Source organism: Melanerpes formicivorus, unplaced genomic scaffold (assembly GCF_026170545.1).
Source record: "Melanerpes formicivorus ecotype bairdi unplaced genomic scaffold, bMelFor1.0.p_v2 SCAF_1, whole genome shotgun sequence".
Lineage (NCBI taxonomy): Eukaryota > Metazoa > Chordata > Aves > Piciformes > Picidae > Melanerpes > Melanerpes formicivorus.
In genome coordinates, this window is record NW_027142353.1 from 23,425,081 (window position 1) to 23,445,444 (window position 20,364).

The 20,364-nt window shown below is 52.1% G+C and overlaps 1 protein-coding gene and 1 long non-coding RNA gene across 2 annotated transcripts in view; both read left to right on the forward strand.

The window, feature by feature from the left end:
- LOC137440455 (uncharacterized) overlaps positions 1 to 20,364 on the forward strand; it is a 167,571-nt gene that overhangs the window by 72,000 nt on the left and 75,207 nt on the right. The gene's annotated exons all lie outside the window — the stretch shown is intronic.
- Positions 11,510 to 12,925, forward strand: SOX1 (SRY-box transcription factor 1). Its single transcript, XM_068166456.1, has one exon. The coding sequence runs from the start codon at positions 11,617 to 11,619 to the stop codon at positions 12,730 to 12,732; it is 1,116 nt and encodes a 371-aa protein (XP_068022557.1). The 5' UTR covers positions 11,510 to 11,616; the 3' UTR covers positions 12,733 to 12,925.

Genomic DNA, 20,364 nt, shown 5'->3' on the forward strand with positions numbered 1-20,364 from the left:
TGAGTTCAAACAGAAAAGCAGTTCATATTTTGAATAGTAAGCTTAGAATTAATTAATCGTGATTAATATACTTTCCTGCGACACCTAATCTCTTATGCCATTGTCTGGGTATCTACCACCCTTTGCAGTGGGTCTAGCCACCTCCTTGCAAGGTCCTTCGCTCATCCTACAGAATCTGTGATTGTACAGCTGCTTGCTTGCTGCATTTGTGGTCTTTCCTTCCCCTGCAGCCGCCTCCTAAATCAAGTCACGCGGGTCCTGCTGTAGAAAACAATCCCAGAAACCTCAGAACCTCAGACCCCTGTGAAGTTCTACCTTTTCCCTTCCCTGCCCTTCCCTTCCCGTCCCTTCCTTTCCCTCTTTCCCTCCCTCCCTCCCTTCAGGTTTGGAAGAGCAACTGAGAGCTGAGCAAATGAAGAGCCATGGGGTCTTTTTTCAGTATATACGGCAATCAGCCCCTTTCACTGAGCCATCATATTTGTCCTTAATTTCGACTTTCCCAGTCACGGTTCTCATATTCCACTGTTTGAAATGCCGGAAGATTTAGCATAATTTGGAGGTCAGATTTCTAAATAAGCCTACTTTAAATAACAAGCCCACACGGGAGATTGTCAGTATCTCTATTTTGTATACAGTTTACACACTGGCATCGCTTTTTAAAACCCTATATGTGGGTTAAAACTCAATTTTACAACCCCCATTTATATGAGATGTAGGTTTGACATCTGTTTGCCAGAGTGTTTTGCACTTAGCCTAACACCCACTATTAAATGACAAAATTGTGGCAGGCTGTCAAAGCCAGCTGACTGACAGCTGCTCTACTTTACAAAAAAGCCCCATTCAAATATTTGCAGGGTTTGAAGCTTTCTGTAACGCTGTCGCCATTCTCCCCGTTATTTAGCATGTAAAATATAAGTCAAAGTTTTAAAGCTACGTTCCAAAATGTTGCCATTTTTCCATATAAAAAGAGCGAGCAGTGGTTGCTGGCAGGGATCCAGCCCCAAGCGCATTGGATGGGTGTTTCACTGGGTCCCCACGTCCCTCCTATCTGCAGAAACCCGATAAAACTGTCATTTAGCAGCGTTTCTTAATATTGCAGCTAATTAGAGCCGGCGTGTTATTGAAGTGAGAGCAAAAATCCACTTAAAAGAGAGGGAAGGAATGGAAAAGAAAAAAAAAAAAAAAAAGAGGAGGGAGGCTAAAATGTTCCCTCGCAGACAGAGGAGTGCACCCAGGCACGGCGCGGAGCGAGACCTGCCCCAGGGAAACGGCCGGGCTCCGGAGAAGGGACACCGAAGGCACTCTTGCATCCCTGCCGCCCTACGCCTATGACTAGGGGTCCCTTCTGGTATCTGCCAGCCCAGGGCACCTCTGGAAAGACATAGCGCGGACGGCGAGCTGTGGCTTGGCCGAGGAGGCTCCCACGTCTAGCCCCACTGATGGGGGATGTAAACATTTTATTCAGGTCGTTAAAACATACCAGTCTCTCCCCCCTCCCAGCGCGAGTACGAGGTTGTAAACGTCAACGGTGGCTTAAATTTAAAAGTCACCTGCTTTTTTTATTCCGATATCTCTAATAAGAGACCGTGTGTGGCTGAGCAACGCCTAAGAGCGGGCGCGGTAATCTCTGCGTTCTGGGGAGTCTCTGCAGCCACCGCTGGGGTTTGTCATCCTCGTGAGATCTCCATAGTCTTTGCGAGACGTGCAGGGCTCTAACTGTCAAGCAAATGGGAGGTTAATGGCGGGGGGGCGAGGGGGGACGGGGAGGCTGTTATTTATTAATTTGGTTTTGGAATGAGGACTAGATTCATTCCCCAATAAAAGAAGACATTCCAGAGCTAGGAAGGCGACTGTCCCTAGTGCCCTTTGCGGGTGCTCTGGCCCCGGCGTGGCCGGCGCTCCCCACCGTCCTCACAAGCTAAAGGCAGTCTCAACCCGCCGTCAACGGGCAAAACCATCCCCTCCTGTCCCACTCCTCCTTCCCCGACACACAGAGCCCTCCTTCCAGCACACACCCAGCCAGAGCGGTATGGAAAATGGTTTACTCTCAGCTTTACCTGGAAATCTTTAGCTGATTTGTGTCCATCCTAATAACTGCTATCGAGTGTCTTTCCTAGAGCGGTTGTCATGTTGATAGAAAGGGATTGGGAAAGAGTATTAAGGAGAGCAGACAAAAATCGCAGGAAAAGAACAATTTGCGCTATCTAGGGAAGGGGAGACTGTCGCAGTGAGCGGTACAGGGCGGAGAAAGTGCGGACCCTCCGCAGCGATCCCGGGTGGAGAAGGGGAGGCTGACAAAGCCCAGGTCTATCTTGGGGAACGAGAGGGGAGAAAGAGGGCGGAGGGAGGTGTCCTGAGCTTCCCTGGGAAATCCAAGTTTATTGTCAACAAAGGAGGGTCTGGCCGGGCTCGAAGCCTCCGCGGTGCTGAGCTGCTGGGGGCCAACGGGGCACAAGGAGTGGCTGGGAGCTCGGTCCCAAGGCAGCCGAAGTGGAGGCTATGAGAGACGGCCGGAGGCGGGGAGAGCCCTGCGGCGGTCACGGTTCTGCTCAGGTGCGGGGAACAACACCTGGAGATGGTTCTTCCTATCCCGGGGGCATCTGCCCCGGAGAAAGGGGCAGCTGCGAATGGCCCAGCAGGAGCGGGGAGGGCGGAAGGGAAGGTTAGAGGATAAAGTGCATGTGTGAGAGAGAGAGGGGAAGGAAGAGAAGAGGAAGGCTCCGGGCTCCACCTCCCCGCTCCGCGCGGCTCTCCAGCTGCTCTCAAACCAACTGCTCAATTCTATTCACTGCCGCGACGGAACAAAAAAGTGGCTATTTATTAGAATACTTGTTTGGTATTGTTCGGTGCCACACAAAAGGCGTTTCATTATGTTGGGGTGGGGAGAAAAAAAACCCTCTCTCTCTCTTTTCCCCCCCCCCCCTTCCCTTTTCTTTTTTTTCCTTTCCCCCCCCCCCCCTTCCTCTCCAGACAGAAACAATAACTTGAAATTGTCTTTAAAGTCTTTTCTATCAATAATAAATTTCATTTTCTTCTCTCTCTCCAGCTATCCCCCTCTCCCGTGCAGGGTGCGTGTGTGTATGTGTGTGCGTGTGTGAAGGAGAGAGAGCGAGAGAGCGAGAGAGAGAGAGCGCGCGGATGGTGAGTGTGCGTGTGTCGCCGGGCACTAGTGGCTCGGGCACAGCCGCCTGGGAGCTGCGGCTGGGCGAGGAGGAGAGCGGCAGCGGATGGCTCGCCGGCCTCGCCGTGCCCGGTCCAGTCGCCCTTCCTGGGCACGCTCGGAGGAAGGTCTGAGCTAGGCTAGAGAAGAGGGGGAAAATAATAATAATAATAATAATAGGGCTGCCCCTTCATCTGATATGTTGGGAGGAGGCTGGAGCTGGAAGAGCAACTGTAAGTGTGCCTCTAACTTTTGAGGGGGTCCTTACCCCGTCTTGGGAAGGGAGGAGGGGAAGTCAGCGAGGGGAGGGCTTCTGAGTTACTTTTACTGCAAGGAGAGAAGAGCCGTTTGCAGTCACTGGGTTATCGGCTGTGACACGGATTTGGGGCGGAGGGGGGAGGTGGGGTGGGGGCGACAGTGTTTTGGGCTGCTCCCCTCCGCCTTCCTGCACAAGACGCCTCAGTGGTTTTCGAGGCGGGGGAGGGAAACGGCGGTCAGGCTGGGCCCGGGAATTACGGACTGGCTGGGGCGGGGAGTACGGTGGCGGCCCGGCGCTGCCTCCCTAGCGCAGCGCTCGTCCCGGTTGCAGGTTCAGAAATTAACATGTCGGTGCGCGGATGCCATTTAGTGAAATGTGTCTTGGGCGAAGAATCAATTTCGCTGTGAGTGACCGACGGTCTTGGCTGTATTAATACTGCCAAAAAAAGGGGAAATCAATAGGCAGAGCAGCCCTCAGCTATTACAACTAATGCCTGCTTAATCTCTGCCCCTCGAAGCGAGCATTCACATGGTCTTTTAGCATTGCTAATGCGGCAGTGCTGAGCCTGGCTCCATCTTCCCATGGAACGGGGGATCCCCGGATCCGATCCCTTGTGAAGGTGGCAGCTGCCGGGACCTTTCCACGGGGAGGCTGTGCCAAATCTCTCGAAGTCCCTGAGAAAAGAAATGTCTGGGTTAGGACTACCCGGGGTGGTGTGACCCTGGGTCTTACTCTCCTTCCTTTCCCAGCACCAAGGTGACAGTAAAGCTTTCCCCTACTGCCATAAAGTATCGGGATGTTGAACAGGTGAAATGGATTTTTCCTCTTTTATTTGCCAGTGGTGTTTGGGGTCGATCAACAGGCAATGGAGCAAGGCTGTGCATCTATCGATCGGGGAGGGGACAGGTTTTGGCTGAATCTCTTTTCAGAAACAGGTGTTAAAACACGATAGCGGCTCCAGTCAATTAACCCATTAAAAACCCGTTTTATCGCATTGATTCCCGCAGGCTGCCATAAAAGGTTGTGGTTTGAAAGCCTCTTTGTTAAGGGGTATATGTGTATATGTATATGGATGGACAGATGGAAGACGGGAGGGAGGTAGCAAATTATCCCCAAATGTACAGCACGGAGCAGGCAGTAAGATGCCAAAATACAGTTTATTTGCCTTCCCACCAAGACGGGCTGCCTCTGCACCTCAGCGCGCCCCAGCTCCATTGAAGGGCCGAAGGCCCGCCGTGGGCCGCCCGGCTGCGCTGCCCCTGTGGCAAGAGTTGAGACATCCCCCCTCGGGAAAGGGGACTCCCGTGGCAGGAGGGGCAGGCAGACATACTCCCGGGGAGGAGGGATGGGGCCGCCCTTCACCAACTGCTGGCCGGGCCGGGGGTGCAGGGAAATTGTAGCCCTAGAAAAGCTGCTATTCCTTAAACAGGACAGTCTGTGAACGTCCTGCATCCACGCCAGTCCCCAGCACCTTTTTTGAGGTTTGGCAGTGGTAGCGGTATAGGATATTCATTGGGCCAGAGAATCCATCTAAGTGGAACATGAAGTATCAGTCAGTGACCCGGTGAAAAACAGATCTGTGGAAATCACCAAATGAGCACTGGATCCCGGTTCCGGCCAAGCCGTCGGTACCTTCAGCTGGTGAGAAGGAAAATGAGAGTTTCTCCTAGCTTCGCTTGGGATTCGCTATCTGCTTTCCCAAGGCCAGAGAGCTGCACTGGATGGAGCAAGAGGATCATGCATGTTTCCTCTCGGTACGTTTAGTTTCCAGACTAGTGGACTGAGGTTATTTAGATGTTTCTAGTTTTTCCCTTGTTTGTTGTTTTCTGAAGTAAGCACTGGATGCGACTGCAAAGATTTGAAATCGTGTCAAAGTGACGTTTTAATCTCATTGAAAAGTGTATTAAAGGAGAAGATGTAATTCGTGTGGGACGTTTCGATGAAAGGAGAGATTGGAGTGGATGATACTTTCGCTCTCCTGTGAACCTCGTGTCATGTTGATATTGAAGCCTGTGTAGCTAATCTAATTTGCAATAACAGGATGGCCTGCAAGAAAGAAGCTTCTATATGATTTCTTTCCTTGTTTATTTTTTACACAAATGAATTCTGACTTGCCCTGAATGATGCCTCTGCCATTTGGGGATAACTGACGGGGATACAAACCAGAAATATTTCCTTTATGGTGCTCTAAGCCCCATTTCTCCCAGCGATGTGCCGCAGGCATACGCAGCGCGGTTGCCCTGCTGTAAATGGGGTGCCGCACTTTGGCTTGTGAAGCTCATTTTTTCGTGTCTGACATTTCAACAGCGCAATTTTAAAGATTAACTTTGTAATAACTCCCGTGTTGCACCAGTCCAAAGAGCTCTTCATCTCCGCAGCTCCTTTTTTTTTTCCCCCCCTTGAAAAGTCTACCGTTATAAAACTAAACTTTCAAAATATTTTCCTTATAGTGGAAAGTAAATTGCTGAGATTTTTTTTCCCCTTACAGGGGCTCTCCATTAAACACATCTTGTAAAAAGTAAAAGGTCCCTTTAGATGGAAACCCCGAAGCCTAGAAAATAAGACACTGCAAATATTCATCTCCCGCAAGTTGTTTTGCTAGCTGATTAGCACATAGCCCTGGCGTGTGCCTCAGTAATGGTAATAATAATTTTTTTTAATATTAAAAACTCTGAGCAGACTTGAAAATGACAACTTTTGTATAATGTAAAAAGGTGTATTCATCTGTTAATTACAGGGAGTTGTGTCGTTGGAATATTATCCCATTTAATTTTACTGTAACTACTGACAAAATAAGACAAGGACAGATCACAATATAGGACATCCCTCTTTCGGAACAATGTTGTGCTGGAAGTCGAGCTAATACGTGACACAAACAAACATTTTAGAGAATGCGTCTTCTGGCAGAACTTCATTCAGACCCGATTCTGCTTTCCTTACCCACTGGGGTAAAGATTTCGCCTGTTTTAGGGCGAGAGAGTACTCGATTTATCCTGCAAATGTTATGAGAGGGGAAGGAGCGAGCTGGCCGTCCCGCCGTCCCACTGAAGTGTGCTTCCCTGTTCCTCCTGCAGTGTTGGCCCCGTGGCACCTCGGCACCACCGGCCCACCTCCCCGGTGGCACCCGCGGTAGCGCTGGGGAGGCAGCGGGCTGCCGCGGAGATCAAGCATGCGAGTGACCAATACTACTTCTTTGAGGCTCAACGAAAAGATAAAGCTCATTTTCAAAGGGAGTGAAAACTAGAAAGGAAAGAGCAACAACAAAAAGGCTGGGATATACAAACTCTTCGGAAATGGGTGATTTTTCGATGCTGGGGAGGGGGGTGATGCAGAATTACTTCAGAAAAATAGCTTCAGGCGTCATTTCATCTGACACAATAAATAAGTAAATGAAGTACCTACATGGAGCAGCCGGGTGCCCTCTGGACTCTTTGACATTGTCGAGAGCTGGCTCTCAGCACGCCCCTGTGCTCCTGGTCGCGCCCCTTCTCCAGTGCTCCTTCCCCACAGGGCGGGCAGCTCCCGGCAGCCGAGCCCCGGCGACAGCGTCGTCGGCGCAGAGGCCACCTGCCTTTTCCCAACTAGAACTTTAGAAGCCTTTCGGCCCGGTCTCTACCCGCCCTCGCCATTTCCCCGACATGCCCCCTGCTTTTGGCCCAGGGCACCCCCGCAGGGCAGTCTCAGAACCGGTGGCCCGGGCTGCCCCTTCTCCACCTATTCACAGCACGGTGGTGAGCGACCCGTCGATTGTGGGGCAATACAGGTCCTGAAGCCCAGTTTTTCTCCAGAACCGCTCCGGAGAGGCTCGGCGAGGTCACGCAGCCGGGTCACGCTAATGTCGCGACAGCCCGAGCTGTTCGGGAGCGGGGTGCTCCGGAGTGACGGCAGGACAGCCCTCACCCTCGCCACGCTTCCCGTTGGTTGGCACGGCTCTCCTGGGCGAAGCGGGGAGACATTTCTCGTCAGGGAATTTTAGCCCTTTCTTCCCCCCTCCCCCCTCGCCTTCGTTTCCCCCTCTTTCCTTTCATTCATAAACCTGGTGGCTATAGACGCAGCTTGAATATTGACGTCTCTTCCCCCAACTGCTTCTCCGTTAACCCAATTACAGAATTCATCAAGAACTGTGTTGAATTATCTCTTTCCATACAGTATCAGCATTAGCCTAATTAAAAGCTATAATGTCTGATATAGTGATTAAATCGTTAGCTCTGCTGTAGGGAAGCAATATTTTGTTTTCCCTTCAATTAGAAGCTGATTGAGGTTTTCAGAGCAGGTCAGCTGTGAAATTTGAATTATATGTGTGAGTACCGTTCACAGGGTGAGCCCCTACTCGAAAGCTCCAGAGATTCTCCAAACGCTTTTACCCAGCAAGCTGGGAAAGACAACAAAACACCCAGAGAGATCCTGTAGCTGGTTTGGGACTGGGGCTGTAGGATCCCACAGAACAGTTGTTAGTGCTGGAAAAGGAATCGAGGCTTTATTCAGACGCCTTTTTACTCCCATTCCACCCCTGCTGGATAGCAGTTCCTGATCAAACCCGTCATCCCCATGTTGCCAAGTCACTGAAGCGGGAAGGGGCTTCCCCTCTCTCCCTTGCCTGCCCTCTTCACCTTCCTGCTCCCTCCCTCCCACTTGCTCGCTTCGGCCCAGGTAACGACTCCCCGGGGCCGATTTGCATTTCTCTTTGGCCAGTGGATTTTGTAGCAAAGTGACGGAGGACCTGCAGGCGACTCCTCTCCGCCTCAGGTTTCACACAGAGCGGGCGAGGGATCAGCCATTATCTTCCCCGAGCATTTCCCCATGGCACCTCCCCGGAGCAGGCTAGCCCTGGACAGCACTAGCCCAGGGCGAGAGAGGCGCGACGGCAGCCAGCAGACGGCGATCGCCGCCTGCTCCGGGGCGCCCGGCTCGGCCCCGCCGTACTTCTGCCCCCTCCCCGCCCTCGGAGTCGAACATAGCGGGGACACAGCGGGCACAGGGCCGCCAGGTCCCCCTTCCCAAGGGGTCGGCCGATCTGCCACGGCCGGTAGCGGGGAAAGGAGCAGTCCGCAAACGCGGGGAGCGGTGGCTGGCAGGGAATGGTGGCTAGGGGAGGCACTAGTCACTCCGTCCGGCCTGTGAGCGGGCCACACTATCACCTGCTCCCTCGTCAGGTTCGGGGGACCCGCAGGGCTACTGCTGGATCTTTAGCCCTCCCTGGTCCTGCACCCACTGTAGAGTCTCCTCCCTGCCTTCAATCTGTCTTCCCCTGTCGCCTCTGTCAAACGACACTCAAAAGTGCTTGGTCTCGTCCTTGTTCCGCGAATGAGGATCTGCATCACCTTTACCTGAGAAGAAAAAAACCCTGTCTGTCTCCCGAGCTGCTTTTACCCACTCTACCACTCCCTTGTTTATATGTACTCCTGCTCGCTGGGCAGCAGGGTGAGCCCAGGACGGCGGTAAGGGGGCTCACGTCAACAGCATCTTCTCGCTCTCTGCTCCTGTCCACGTTTGTCCACCCTAAAGCACCGTGTTCGTGGTAGTTTGACTGCTTTCATAGGGTTGAAAGGGACGTTCGGTGTTTAATTGCCGGTAGGGCAAGGAGGAGAGGGGAAACCCTGCACCGAGAGAAAACCCTCACCGGAAAAGGGAAGGAAGGGGTCAGGCTCGGCCGCGGTTTCCCTGCACGTGACGAGGAGGAGGGTGTATCCTCTATTCCCAGGGATGAGCTTGTGTTCGGCTTTCAGGATTCAAGGGACTCGTCCGGAAAAGGTTTGCCCCACAGGGTTTTGTCCCGTTTATTTTTCTGGAAGTCTTAGGGTACCTTTATATCAAATTTCAAGGAAAAATACCCCTGGGGCTTTAGGTGGATAATGTGTAAGCCATGCCATTTATCTCATGGGGTTTCCTCCAAATATCTCCGTTTGGCTATCCAAGCAGAAATGTGCCCTTCTGCAGTAGCCTTCCCTCCTCTCCCCTGCCACTCCTACCCCAACCAATTATATTTTTAATACATCATTTAGCAATCACAGAGGCCTCACTTGTTTAGCCTCTGCAGATATGGTAACACATCAAACCGGGAAAACACCAGTTGGAGCACCTCAGCCCCAATCCCGCACCACCTCCTTCTCTTTGCATCCTTAAGGGCACAATGAAAATGAACAAATTCCTCCTGAAGGCATCCCCGAGCTAACAGCAACACTGTGACTGAGTTCAAAGAACCCAGAAGCAGGCCGAGCCCTGTGCCATCAGAAATTGAAAGACGTTTTCCTCTCCTCATCGAATCCAGATTATAGTGATGAGGTCACTGTTTCATGACGAGTCATTCGAAAAGTGTATGTGGGGGGGAAGAGGTCTAATCCTAGCCCAGCGCCTAAAGCTGGTGCTTTGTGCACGGTGTGCACTCCTTCTGAAGAAAACTTCTGGCGGTAATAACAGTAATTGGAGGAGCTGCGGCGTGATTACAGCCTTGGATGGCCACTAGGGTCAGGAAAAATAACATTCTCGTACCGGGAAAAGAGCAGGGGTGCCGTGGTGGCACTTTCTCCACCTGCCGAAAGACGACTGGTCGTTTATGTGCGTGGGCATTTGTGTGTGACGGACCGGCCGTTCCTATGGCATGAATTAAAAGATCGCAGGGTAAATTTCGGTGCATACCATCCTCTCTCCTCAGCAAAATAACTCAAGTCTCTCTCACAGGACAGTCAGGGCTCAAAGACAGTCTTTCAGTATTTTCAGGGGGAAAACAAACAAACAATCCGTCATACACCTGTACTTAGTTTATACAAATACAACATGTTTCCATGTACCTTCATTAGAGTCGGATATTTTTAACTCTCCTGGGACAAGATGCATAACGGCCACGTCCAGCCCTTGTCTTGCACCCGTATTTAGACCTGAGAGCAGTTTTAACGCTGGACAGAGCCGTCTGCCCCAGTCCGCCAAGGGAAAACTCCGGAACAGGTGAAGTCCTAGGAAAAAGTCGTCACTAGGTGCGTTTCACACCGATGCGGTAGAGTCGAGGGCTGCCCAGCTCGGAGCGGACAGCCTGGGCGCCTCAGCATCCCCAGATACCGCTCAACGTCCGTCAAAATATAACGGACGAGGCAACCCGAGGCGCAAGACCTCCCTCCAGAGATGCCCGACGGGGAGAGGGTGCGAAGGTGTGGCCGGTGTCCCCCGGAGCGCGGCAGGAGCGAGAGTGCCGCCGGTGGGGCGGGGCGCGCCGTGACCTCACCGTCCGCGCCCACCCCCGGGGCGCGATGCGCCCCACCGGACGTCACTGCTCCGCGCGCGCCATGCAAATCGTGGCCCGGCGCGCGCCCCTATTGGCCGCCGCCAGGCGATTTAAGGCGGGTTCGGCGCGCCCCGTATGGCTGCAGCGCCGCTGCCCGCGCCCGGCGGCTCCTCCTCCTCTCCGGGCCCGTCCCGGCCCCGTGCTGTCCCGTCCCTCCCGCCTGGGCCGCGGGAGGGAGACCACCGCCAGCGAATTACCGTGCCACGGCGCTCGGGCTCTGCGCCTGTTGTGGTTGGGTTCCTTCCCCCACCCCCTCCCTCCCCCCCGATCCTCCTCCTCCCGCTTTTTTTTTTTTTTTTAAGTTAACGTTTAAATACTTTTTTTTCTCCTTTTTTTTTTTTTCTTTTTTTTTTTTTTTCCGTGGCGGTGGGTTCTCTTCTCTCTTCTGCTCCGTTCACCTGCGATCAGCGGATGCAAGTCACACACGCTCCCTCCCTCCCTCCCTCTCTCTCTCTACAAGTTAGCAAAGAACAAAAAAAAATCCCAGCTTGGTTCAGGATAAGAGCGGGAGCGGAGGGGTGTGCGCGCTGTGCCGGGCAAAGCCGGCGAGCCGAGGGAGGACACGGCCGGCGGCTCCGCGCACTCCTCCTCCCGCCGCGCCCCGGGAAGCAGCAAGTTTGCCGTGCACCTGTTTGAGCAGCTCGAATCCCCGTCACCATCAGGCGACCGGCAAAAGGGAGAAAGTTTGTCGCCGGCAGGGTCGCCGATCTCTCCATTCTCCTCGCGGTTTTCTTTTCCTCCTCCTCTTCCTCCTCCTCCTTTTTTTTTTTTTTTTTTTTTTTTTTTTTTTTCCTCACGGCGGTCGCTACCTAGATACAAACGGGTTTTGCCTCTCTCGTTCCCCGTCCTCCCGGGCTCCTTCCTCTATGTTTGATTCTTTTTTCACTCCTGGCGCCGGTGGAAAATAAAAAAGCTACTTGAATGTACAGCATGATGATGGAGACGGACTTGCACTCCCCCGGCGGAGCCCAGGCCCCCACGAACCTCTCGGGGCAGACCGGAGCGGGAGGCGGCGGTGGTGGCGGCGGCGGGGGTAACAAAGCGAACCAGGACCGGGTCAAGAGACCTATGAACGCTTTCATGGTGTGGTCTCGGGGCCAGCGGCGGAAGATGGCCCAGGAGAACCCCAAAATGCACAACTCGGAGATCAGCAAACGACTGGGGGCCGAGTGGAAAGTCATGTCTGAGGCCGAGAAGAGACCGTTCATCGACGAGGCGAAACGGCTGCGGGCGCTGCACATGAAGGAGCATCCGGATTATAAATACCGGCCACGGAGGAAGACCAAGACTCTGCTCAAGAAGGACAAGTACTCACTGGCCGGGGGGTTGCTGAGCGCCGGCTCGGCCGGGGGAGGCCCGGCCGGCGTCGGCGTGGGTATGGGCGTCGGCGTCAGCCCCGGTGGCGTCGGGCAGCGGCTGGAGAGCCCCGGCGGCACGGCCAGCGGCGGCTACGCGCACATGAACGGCTGGGCCAACGGCGCCTACCCGGGCTCGGTGGCGGCGGCAGCGGCGGCAGCGGCGATGATGCAGGAGGCGCAGCTCGCCTACAGCCAGCACCCGGGCAGCGGGGGGCACCCGCACCATCCGCACCCCCACCACCCTCACCACCCGCACAACCCGCAGCCCATGCACCGCTACGACATGGGCGCCCTGCAGTACAGCCCCATCTCAAATTCGCAGGGCTACATGAGCGCCTCGCCCTCGGGCTACGGCGCCCTGCCCTACGGCTCCCAGCCCCACCAGAACTCGGCGGCAGCGGCGGCGGCGGCGGCAGCGGCGGCGGCCGCCTCCTCGGGAGCACTGGGCGCCCTAGGCTCGCTGGTGAAGTCGGAGCCCAGCGTGAGCCCACCCGTCACCTCGCACTCGCGGGCCCCGTGCCCCGGGGACCTGCGGGAGATGATCAGCATGTACTTACCAGCCGGGGAAGGCGGGGATCCGGCGGCCGCTGCCGCCCAGAGCCGGCTCCACTCCCTGCCCCAGCACTACCAGAGCGCCAGCACGGGGGTGAATGGCACCGTCCCCTTGACGCATATCTGAGACCCCGCCGGCACCGGGAGCGGCGGGCGCGGGCACCGGCTCGGCCACCGGTCCCTGCCCTAGGCCCGGGCCGTCCCGCAGGACTGCGCTCCCGCCGCTGCCATCGCACGCTCAGCCCCCGACCGCTCCTGCCGCTCTCCCGGGGTCCCCCCTCTTATTTTTGCCTTCTGCTCCCCTTTCCTCCTGCCCTCCCTCCACCTCTCTTTTTTTTTTTTTTTTTTTTCTTTCTTCATTCCTTTTTGTACAGAAATGTTTTGATGTTCTTGTAATAATAATAATAATAAATAATAATAATAATGAGAGAGAAAAAAGGTAACAGTTGTTTTACTTACCTTTTTTTTTTTTTAGAAGGACTAGTTTGCAAAACTAGTTTTAGAGTGAACTGACTTTTATCGAGACTTTTGTACAGTATTTATCATTCACGCAAGAGACATAGCGTTTATTTGCAAAAGAGAGAAAGAAAAAGGGAAAGAAAAAAAATTAAAAAAAAAAAAAAAGCCTCGAGGGCGTAAAGAGGGAAAAATATCAATAATATCCACAAAAAGTTGTAGGAGATGCCAACTTTTATACCGCGCGGAACCGCTACGATTTCAGTCACGGACTGCTTCTTGCCAAGGCTTTTTATTGCCTAATTAACTCGAAGTTGATGGGGAAACAGTTCTCATTTATTACTCATGTACTAAGTCAAATCCAAAACACTTAAAAGGTTTTTTTTCCAGATGTTATCGCATTTTTGTTTTGTGTTTTGTTTGTTTTATTTGTGGTTTGGTTTAGTGGGGTGGTTTTTGTTGCTGTTGTTGGTTGGTTGGTTTTTGGTTTTGTTTTTTCTTTTTGGGTATTCCTTTGTTATTTGATTGTTTATTTATAAAACTTTTTTTTCCTTCTTCTTATTTTGGAGGCTGCAGTGTTGGGTTTTTTCCTGAGTTTTATAAAACTTTATTGTATCCGAATATTTTTGTTCATTTGTTTTCTCTTTGGTCTTGTTTTCCTTTTTGTATCATTTATTGTAAATGCATTGTGAAATAATTTTTATTTAGGCGTTACAAAGGAATTCAGATTGTGTATATAGTTTACTAAAAAGACTTTCTGCTAAACAGAAATCCTAAGGATGCATTCAATTTTGAGTTAAATAAATTTCAAAGCGGAAAAAGTAACTTTTTTTTTTTTTTTTTGGTTTTTGGTTGTTTTGCTTTGCTTTAATAATAAAAAACCCTAACAGTCAAACCTAGCCAGAGAACATAGCGGTTTTTACTATGGTATGCCTGGAAAGACAGCACGTAAACCTAGAACATGGGGAGGTAGTTTTAAACCAGAGCGGCAAACGGAGTGAAGTGCAATCCTACTGAGTATGTCGATGTCTCTTAATCCGTTATAAATCAGAAAGGATGAAGGTAGATTTATTTGAATTCTCGTTCCGTTTTGAGAAGGAAGACGACTTAACTGCATCACTCTTCCTATCCATGAACATTCTTTTTATGGATTTAATGGCTGGGCTGGTGGCCCGGCCCTTGCCGGGGGCCACCACTGTCCCCGGGGAGAGGTCGAACGCTATGGCCAGGCTGCCCGACCCTGCTCGTCCCACCCGCCTCTGACCCCCGCTCTACCGGGAGTCCCCCGCCGGCCCGGAGGGCACCGACCGACCTCCCTGGGGGACGCGAAGGCACTGGCGAGCGAGCCACTTCCCCTCTAATTAACACTGTGAAAAGCGAAAGCGCTTCGGTTTGAGCGTCCCGAAAAGAGAAGCGACCGCTAAACGCAAAGCTCGAGAAACAGTCTAGTCCCTGCCGAGCATCCCCGGGGGGCAGGAAGCGGCGGGGTCACACGCTCCCACCCCACGCGAACTGCGGCGACAGGTTCGGCGACTGGTGCGAAAGTAGGCGAGCAAAAACGATGAGTGCCAATTCACTGCAGAGTGTCGTTCGATGCTTTGAAATTTAATTATTTTTTTTTTCCCCTAGCTGTTGATCGGTACCTTTCGACACGCTGGAATTAAAAGTTTTCCGTAAACTTCATCTAATAGTAATTGTAACACTGAGTGTTGCAATTAAATATCATACTGTAGGAAATAAAATTTAAAATTAATCATAACTGTTTAAACAAAAGGGGGAAACAATTTATTTTTAACTTCCAGGGCAATAGTGGCAGTGGCAGGAGGCTGAAGGGCTACCAGCGCTAGCTAAAGAGTACTTCATTCACCCAGGAGCAGAAAAGTGTTTGCTGGATAGGGGGGACCGGTTTTGGTCCGTGTTAGAGATTGCACTTCAGCTATAATGCTGATATGTCAATTGACGTACATAACTTTTCAGAGTAATTTTGATAACTTTGTTTAAATCGTTCCTTCGTTAAAGTGAATGAAAGATGTTCGTGGAAGCTGTCCACTGATTTCAACCCTAAATTCCGCCCCCCCCTTTCGTCCTCCCCCCCTCCCCCTTTTTTTTTTTTTTTTTTTTTTAACTATTTGAACCTTTAGTAAAGCGAGAGGTGTGCAGGTTCACGAAATGCTCAACACACAAACAGTACACACAGAAAGCAGGAAACTCCGAGAAATCTTCTGTGGTGCTGGTTACATCCATCCATTACGATTGTAATATGTGGTTTAAAATACCATTGGGCTTATATTAAAGTATGCGGAATAAGCTGAGTACCTGCTGAACTGTTTCTTGAAAAGCGTTATCCATTGCGTAGCTGTATTCATGCATATCTATACACACTATAAGATAGCATCACGACCGAAGAGAGGTGTAAGGGTGTGTATGTGTGTGCGTCGGCACATGCAGACGCGTGTACATCTGATACAACCTTGTTATGTGCGTTTTCTTTAAAGGTCACAGCTACTGAAAATCACGTTTACAGACAATACAGAAGAGAAAACTCTCGGCAGACGATTGTGTATCGCTGAACATGACTGGTGGAAAAGGCGGATTGGGGCGAGCAAGTGAGAAAAGCAAACAAACATATATGCACCTCCAGATAACAGAAATACTAGGGCAAGTGCTTAAAAGAGAAATATTATGGCTTTCTAAATGAGTTCCTTTTAACGAGTCTTCCCTCCTTCCATCATACTTTAGCTGTTCAAAGGCGTTATGCCTAGAATAATAGGAATACCTGCACTTTCAGTACAAGGGTATTAAGCAGGCCCCATCTCAGCTATATTCAAATATGCTTCAAATATTCTCAGACTGCCTTTCAAAGAAAGACAATCCTCTTAGCCAATGTCTGCCACGCCCCAAAAAACCCACAACCCAAACCAACCCCCCAAACACCATAACTGTAGAATTTGTTGTTCGTGATTTAGTTTAATTTGAGTTAGATCACATTTTGGTATACGAAGTTGAAACAACTTTGCTAAGCAGACGAGTTAAGTTTAGGTATGGTAAACCAATTCAGTCTTCAGGCTTTTTGCTGTGTGGTTTATATATAAAAGAATATGTGAATATGCAAAACTAAGAATAGGTTGAAGCAATTTATGGTCTAAGCGTGTTATATCTAGAATTGTATGGAATGTTCCTCCTATAATGTGATTGACAGAGCTATTAAAATCACCTATGTAGAAAAATTAATAAAAAGAAAAATAAAGAGGAAAAAAAAGAAAAAGAAAAAGAAAAAGAAAAAGAAAAAGAAAAAGAAAAAGAAAAAGAAAAAGAAAAAGAAAAAGAAAAAGAAAAAGAAAAAGAAAAAGAAAAAGAAAAAGAAAAAGAAAAAGAAAAAGAAAGAAAAATCTGGTTTTCATCAAAAGGAGGGAAAATCCAGGAAGCAAGGCTAAGGGGAGTGAGATGGAGATGTCCTCTCTATGAAGTTAGCCTGCATGTAGCTTGCGAGGGCAGCGCCCCCCGCAGACAGGCCCCCCCATCCCAGTCACCGCTCTGCCTGCAGGTCCCTCTGCCCCGGAAGGGGGGTGACTGCAGACAAGCCAGGACAGGAGGTACAGTGTGATAACAGGTTTGATCCACTCCGACCTTCAAACCAAAACTCAAACAGCCTGTACACCACGGCTTCTTTTTTCCTTTTTTTTTTTTTTTTTTTTTTCCAATGAGGTTTTTGTTTTGTTTTGTTTTGTTTTGTTTTGTTTTGTTTTGTTTTGTTTTGTTTTGTTTTGTTTTGTTTTTTACCTCCCTGTTCCCCACCTCCCTTCTTTTTCCGTGTGTGGCTCGCTGAGCCCGTAGGAGTGTCCCTGGGCCCCGGGGGAAAGTCTTTCCCTCCAACTCCACTCCTCTGAGCTTTCAGCGGGAGTCACACCGCAGCAAGCCCGGGGACACGCAGCGGGGGGGCATTGGTGGGACGACTCCAGGCTTCTGGGAGCGAGGGAGGAGGGGAGAACACATGAAATTGCCTAGGGCGATAAAAAGAGGAACAGTTCTAGAGATCTAGGGGGAATGGGAAGGATCCTCCCTCCCTGCTGTGCCATGTGCAGGCAGCATCAGGAAGGAGGCAACTGAATGCCTAACCTTGTTCCAGGGTTTTATTATCATGAGTAAAATGTCATAGAAAAAAAAAAAAAAAAAAAAAAAAAAAAAAAAACAAAAAACACCTCCCACCACAAAACAGCATTCCACACCGCCGAAACCCAAATCAAACAGCTAATCTGAGCGTTGCTCTTAGGTAATGCACGATCTGGCAGCTGCTCGCGGGTTTGACCCGTTAGCCGGAGGGGATACGCTCCCGGGCTGGGTGTCGACCCTCTCCCGCGCACCGTGACACCTCCGCCTTTTCCGGACACTCATCAACCACCTCCCTTTTCTGCTCGCTCCCCTCGGCAGGCACTGGCTCTTTCCTTCCCTCCCTTCTCTCGGCAACACGTGGGGGAGCGCTGGGAAGGGGCAAGCCCGTGGGGGCGTGTGTGTTTCTACCTGCGTGTCTGTGTGTCCGTGTGAATGCGCAGGGGGCTGATCATTCAGGAAGGGCCCTCCTCACTAAACAAGACCCCCCGGGACCCTGAAACAGTAGACCTGTGGGGAGTCGTTTGCAGAGTGTCTGCAAGATGCAGGCTCACGAAGCGAGGTGCCCCTGGTGCCGTCTAAGGGGCTGCAGTTGAATGATGCAAGAGGAAGACGGGGTTGGAAGGAGGGGAAGGAGCGAGAGAGAAGGAGGGAGAGCGAGGGGAGGAGGAGGGGGGCCGGTGTTTGGAGAGTGAGGGATTAAGAGGACAGTCCTGACCCCGAGATCAACGGCCAGTCAAACCCGTTTACAATCACCCAGCGGAACACCGACGGCTCTCGCTGCAGGCCAGCGGCTGGCCATGCAGCCAGCGAAACCAGAGCCCCCCGCAGAGCGGGAGGCTGGTGCGGGAGGCCCTGGCCAAGCTCTGGGGACTAGGGAGACGCCGCGGCTGGGGGGGTGGGGGCAGGGAAAGGTCCTGGCGGGAGGGCGGGAGGCTGCAGTGGATGGTAGTGGGTAAGCTGCTGCGGTGCGCTCCGTCTCTCGACCGTAACCTTCTGGCCCTTCACCAAGGAGCAGCGAGGGCGGGGGGAGATGCAGGCATGAGAGTGTGGGGGAACTGGCCAAGATATCAGGGAAAAACAAGCTCGTTGCTGTCAGCCGGGAAAGGCCACTCTTGAACTCCACACGAGACCCTCCCGGGCCACAGGGATCCCGGCGACACCAAAGCCCGGCTCCAGTCATGCGTTCAGCGGCGGGCGGGCGCACGCCGCCCTCCCGGACCGCCGGCCATCTGCTGCATGGCTACCGAGGGCAGGAGTGGGAGGGGAACCCTCTCCACCCGACGGGCCTGCATCAGTGAGTGGGCGCCTGAGCAGTCGCTCCACGCCCCGCGGGGCACCGGCGCCGCCGCTCCGCCGTGCCCATTACCCTCCTCCTCCCCTCAGACTTTGCGCAGGGGTGGGAGACACCACACGCCAACTATCTCTTTTTGAAGGGGGGGGAAGCAACCGGTCCCTCCACCTTGCAGTGGTTTGGCTCCTCCTCTTCCAGAAAACACAGCACCCCTCAAAGCGAGGATGCTTAGTCGTGTGTCGCTCCCTCACGACCGACACCAAGCATTTGTGTGTATGTACGAACCAGAGGAGATAAAGTAGATAGGCCTGGCTCGGTTCTGTGACATCCCCCTTTAAAAGTACCGAGAGAAGCCCCGGTCTCTGGAACACGGGTCCGTCCCCGCAGAGCCATGGGGACCCATGCGGATTCGAGAAGGCGAGCATCGGAGCAGCAGGAAGGGAGTGGGAGTTACGGGTCAAGATTAAGCGAGTCTCCCGGGGTTTGTGATGAGTTTAGGGTTAGATGCTGCTTCTCAGGGGAGAAACTGGGAGCTGGGACAAATGTTTTCACACGGCTGAGGGCTGAGAGGAGTGGAATTTGACTGAAAACTCACTTCTGGAGAGGCAAGGCTGAAAAAGAGAAAGAGAAGACGAAACAGAAAACACGGCAGGACCCGGTCTTGCCGAGCTCCGAACTGGGCACGGAAGGGAGGGCCGGAACAAATGAGCGGCTGGGGCTAGGGGGAGCGGTGGGAGCCGACGGAAAGCAGAGATTATGCATACGGGAGGGCAGGCCTTGTCCACCCGCCTGCCTGCTGACTGTGACCCCACCGTGCCTTTGCCTAATCATGTCAGAAGGAGCCGTGAGACAGGGGCTGCCCCGAAGAGGAGAGTGGCTGGCAAAGCAGTCAAGGCCCTGGGCTCTCTGGGTCTTCAGGAACAGGTGTAACAGGAAGCTTTAACTAGCAGAGCTCGAAGGGAAAGCCCATTGAATTCTACATGCAGTGAGCAATTCTGCAGTTGGAGGACAATTTATGAGAGTGAAAATGAGCAAACTGAAGTTTGGAGACTCTCAAGGAGCTTTGCTGTGACAGCAGTGTGATGAAGTATAGAGGCTGCATACACTGCATATCCCAGGGGTGGTAGCAGTCCACCTGGAAATTCTTGCTAATCCTCATGCCTAAAATCCAGACGCCACTGGCGATGCCAGAAGTTAGTAAGAACTGGGTAAACTGAGTTGCACCACTGTATGTACCATCTGTACTCTGAAGTACCAATGGGAAAGGGACAGAGAACTCCTCAGAGAGCACCTCAGAGAACACGCCCAGAGCTGGTGCAGAGTGAGAAGCAGCAGCCCAAGGAAAGTACACTGGTCCCTGGCTTAGGGGTGGAAGTGATGGGGCCTTGTGACAAAGAACCCCCTGCGGTCTCTTTACAAAGCCTTGGGGTGCCCCCCGTGCAGTTTCACGCCTATTTTTCCTGGACGGTGTAACTCCCTGAAGGGAGGAGCCTTCAGAGAAATCTTGTTTCAAGAAAGTCATTCAAATGCTTTAACATGGCCTGTCAGGACGGGTTTGTGGGGAATATGCTTCATGGTCGGTAAAATCCCATTGTCCACGCTTTCAGTCTGGGCACCTCTTATTGATTTGGAGAAGACGTGTGCCACAGTTAACTGTGGCTTTCAGATAGAGGGACTATCCTTCAGAAACCTTAAAAAATACCTCAGAGACAATGAAATCGAGAAGAAGCAGGAGAGCATCTGGCAGTGGTCAAACAATTGGGCAAGTGCTAGAGGGCGAGTTGAGCTCTGAGGAAGGAGTGGGAAAATGCAGATTCAGCCCGGGGCAGAGCAGCGTGGGTTGAGGAAGTGCAGCCGGCACTGGGGGGAAGGTCCCGAGTCTGCGAAGTGTACATAAGGGAA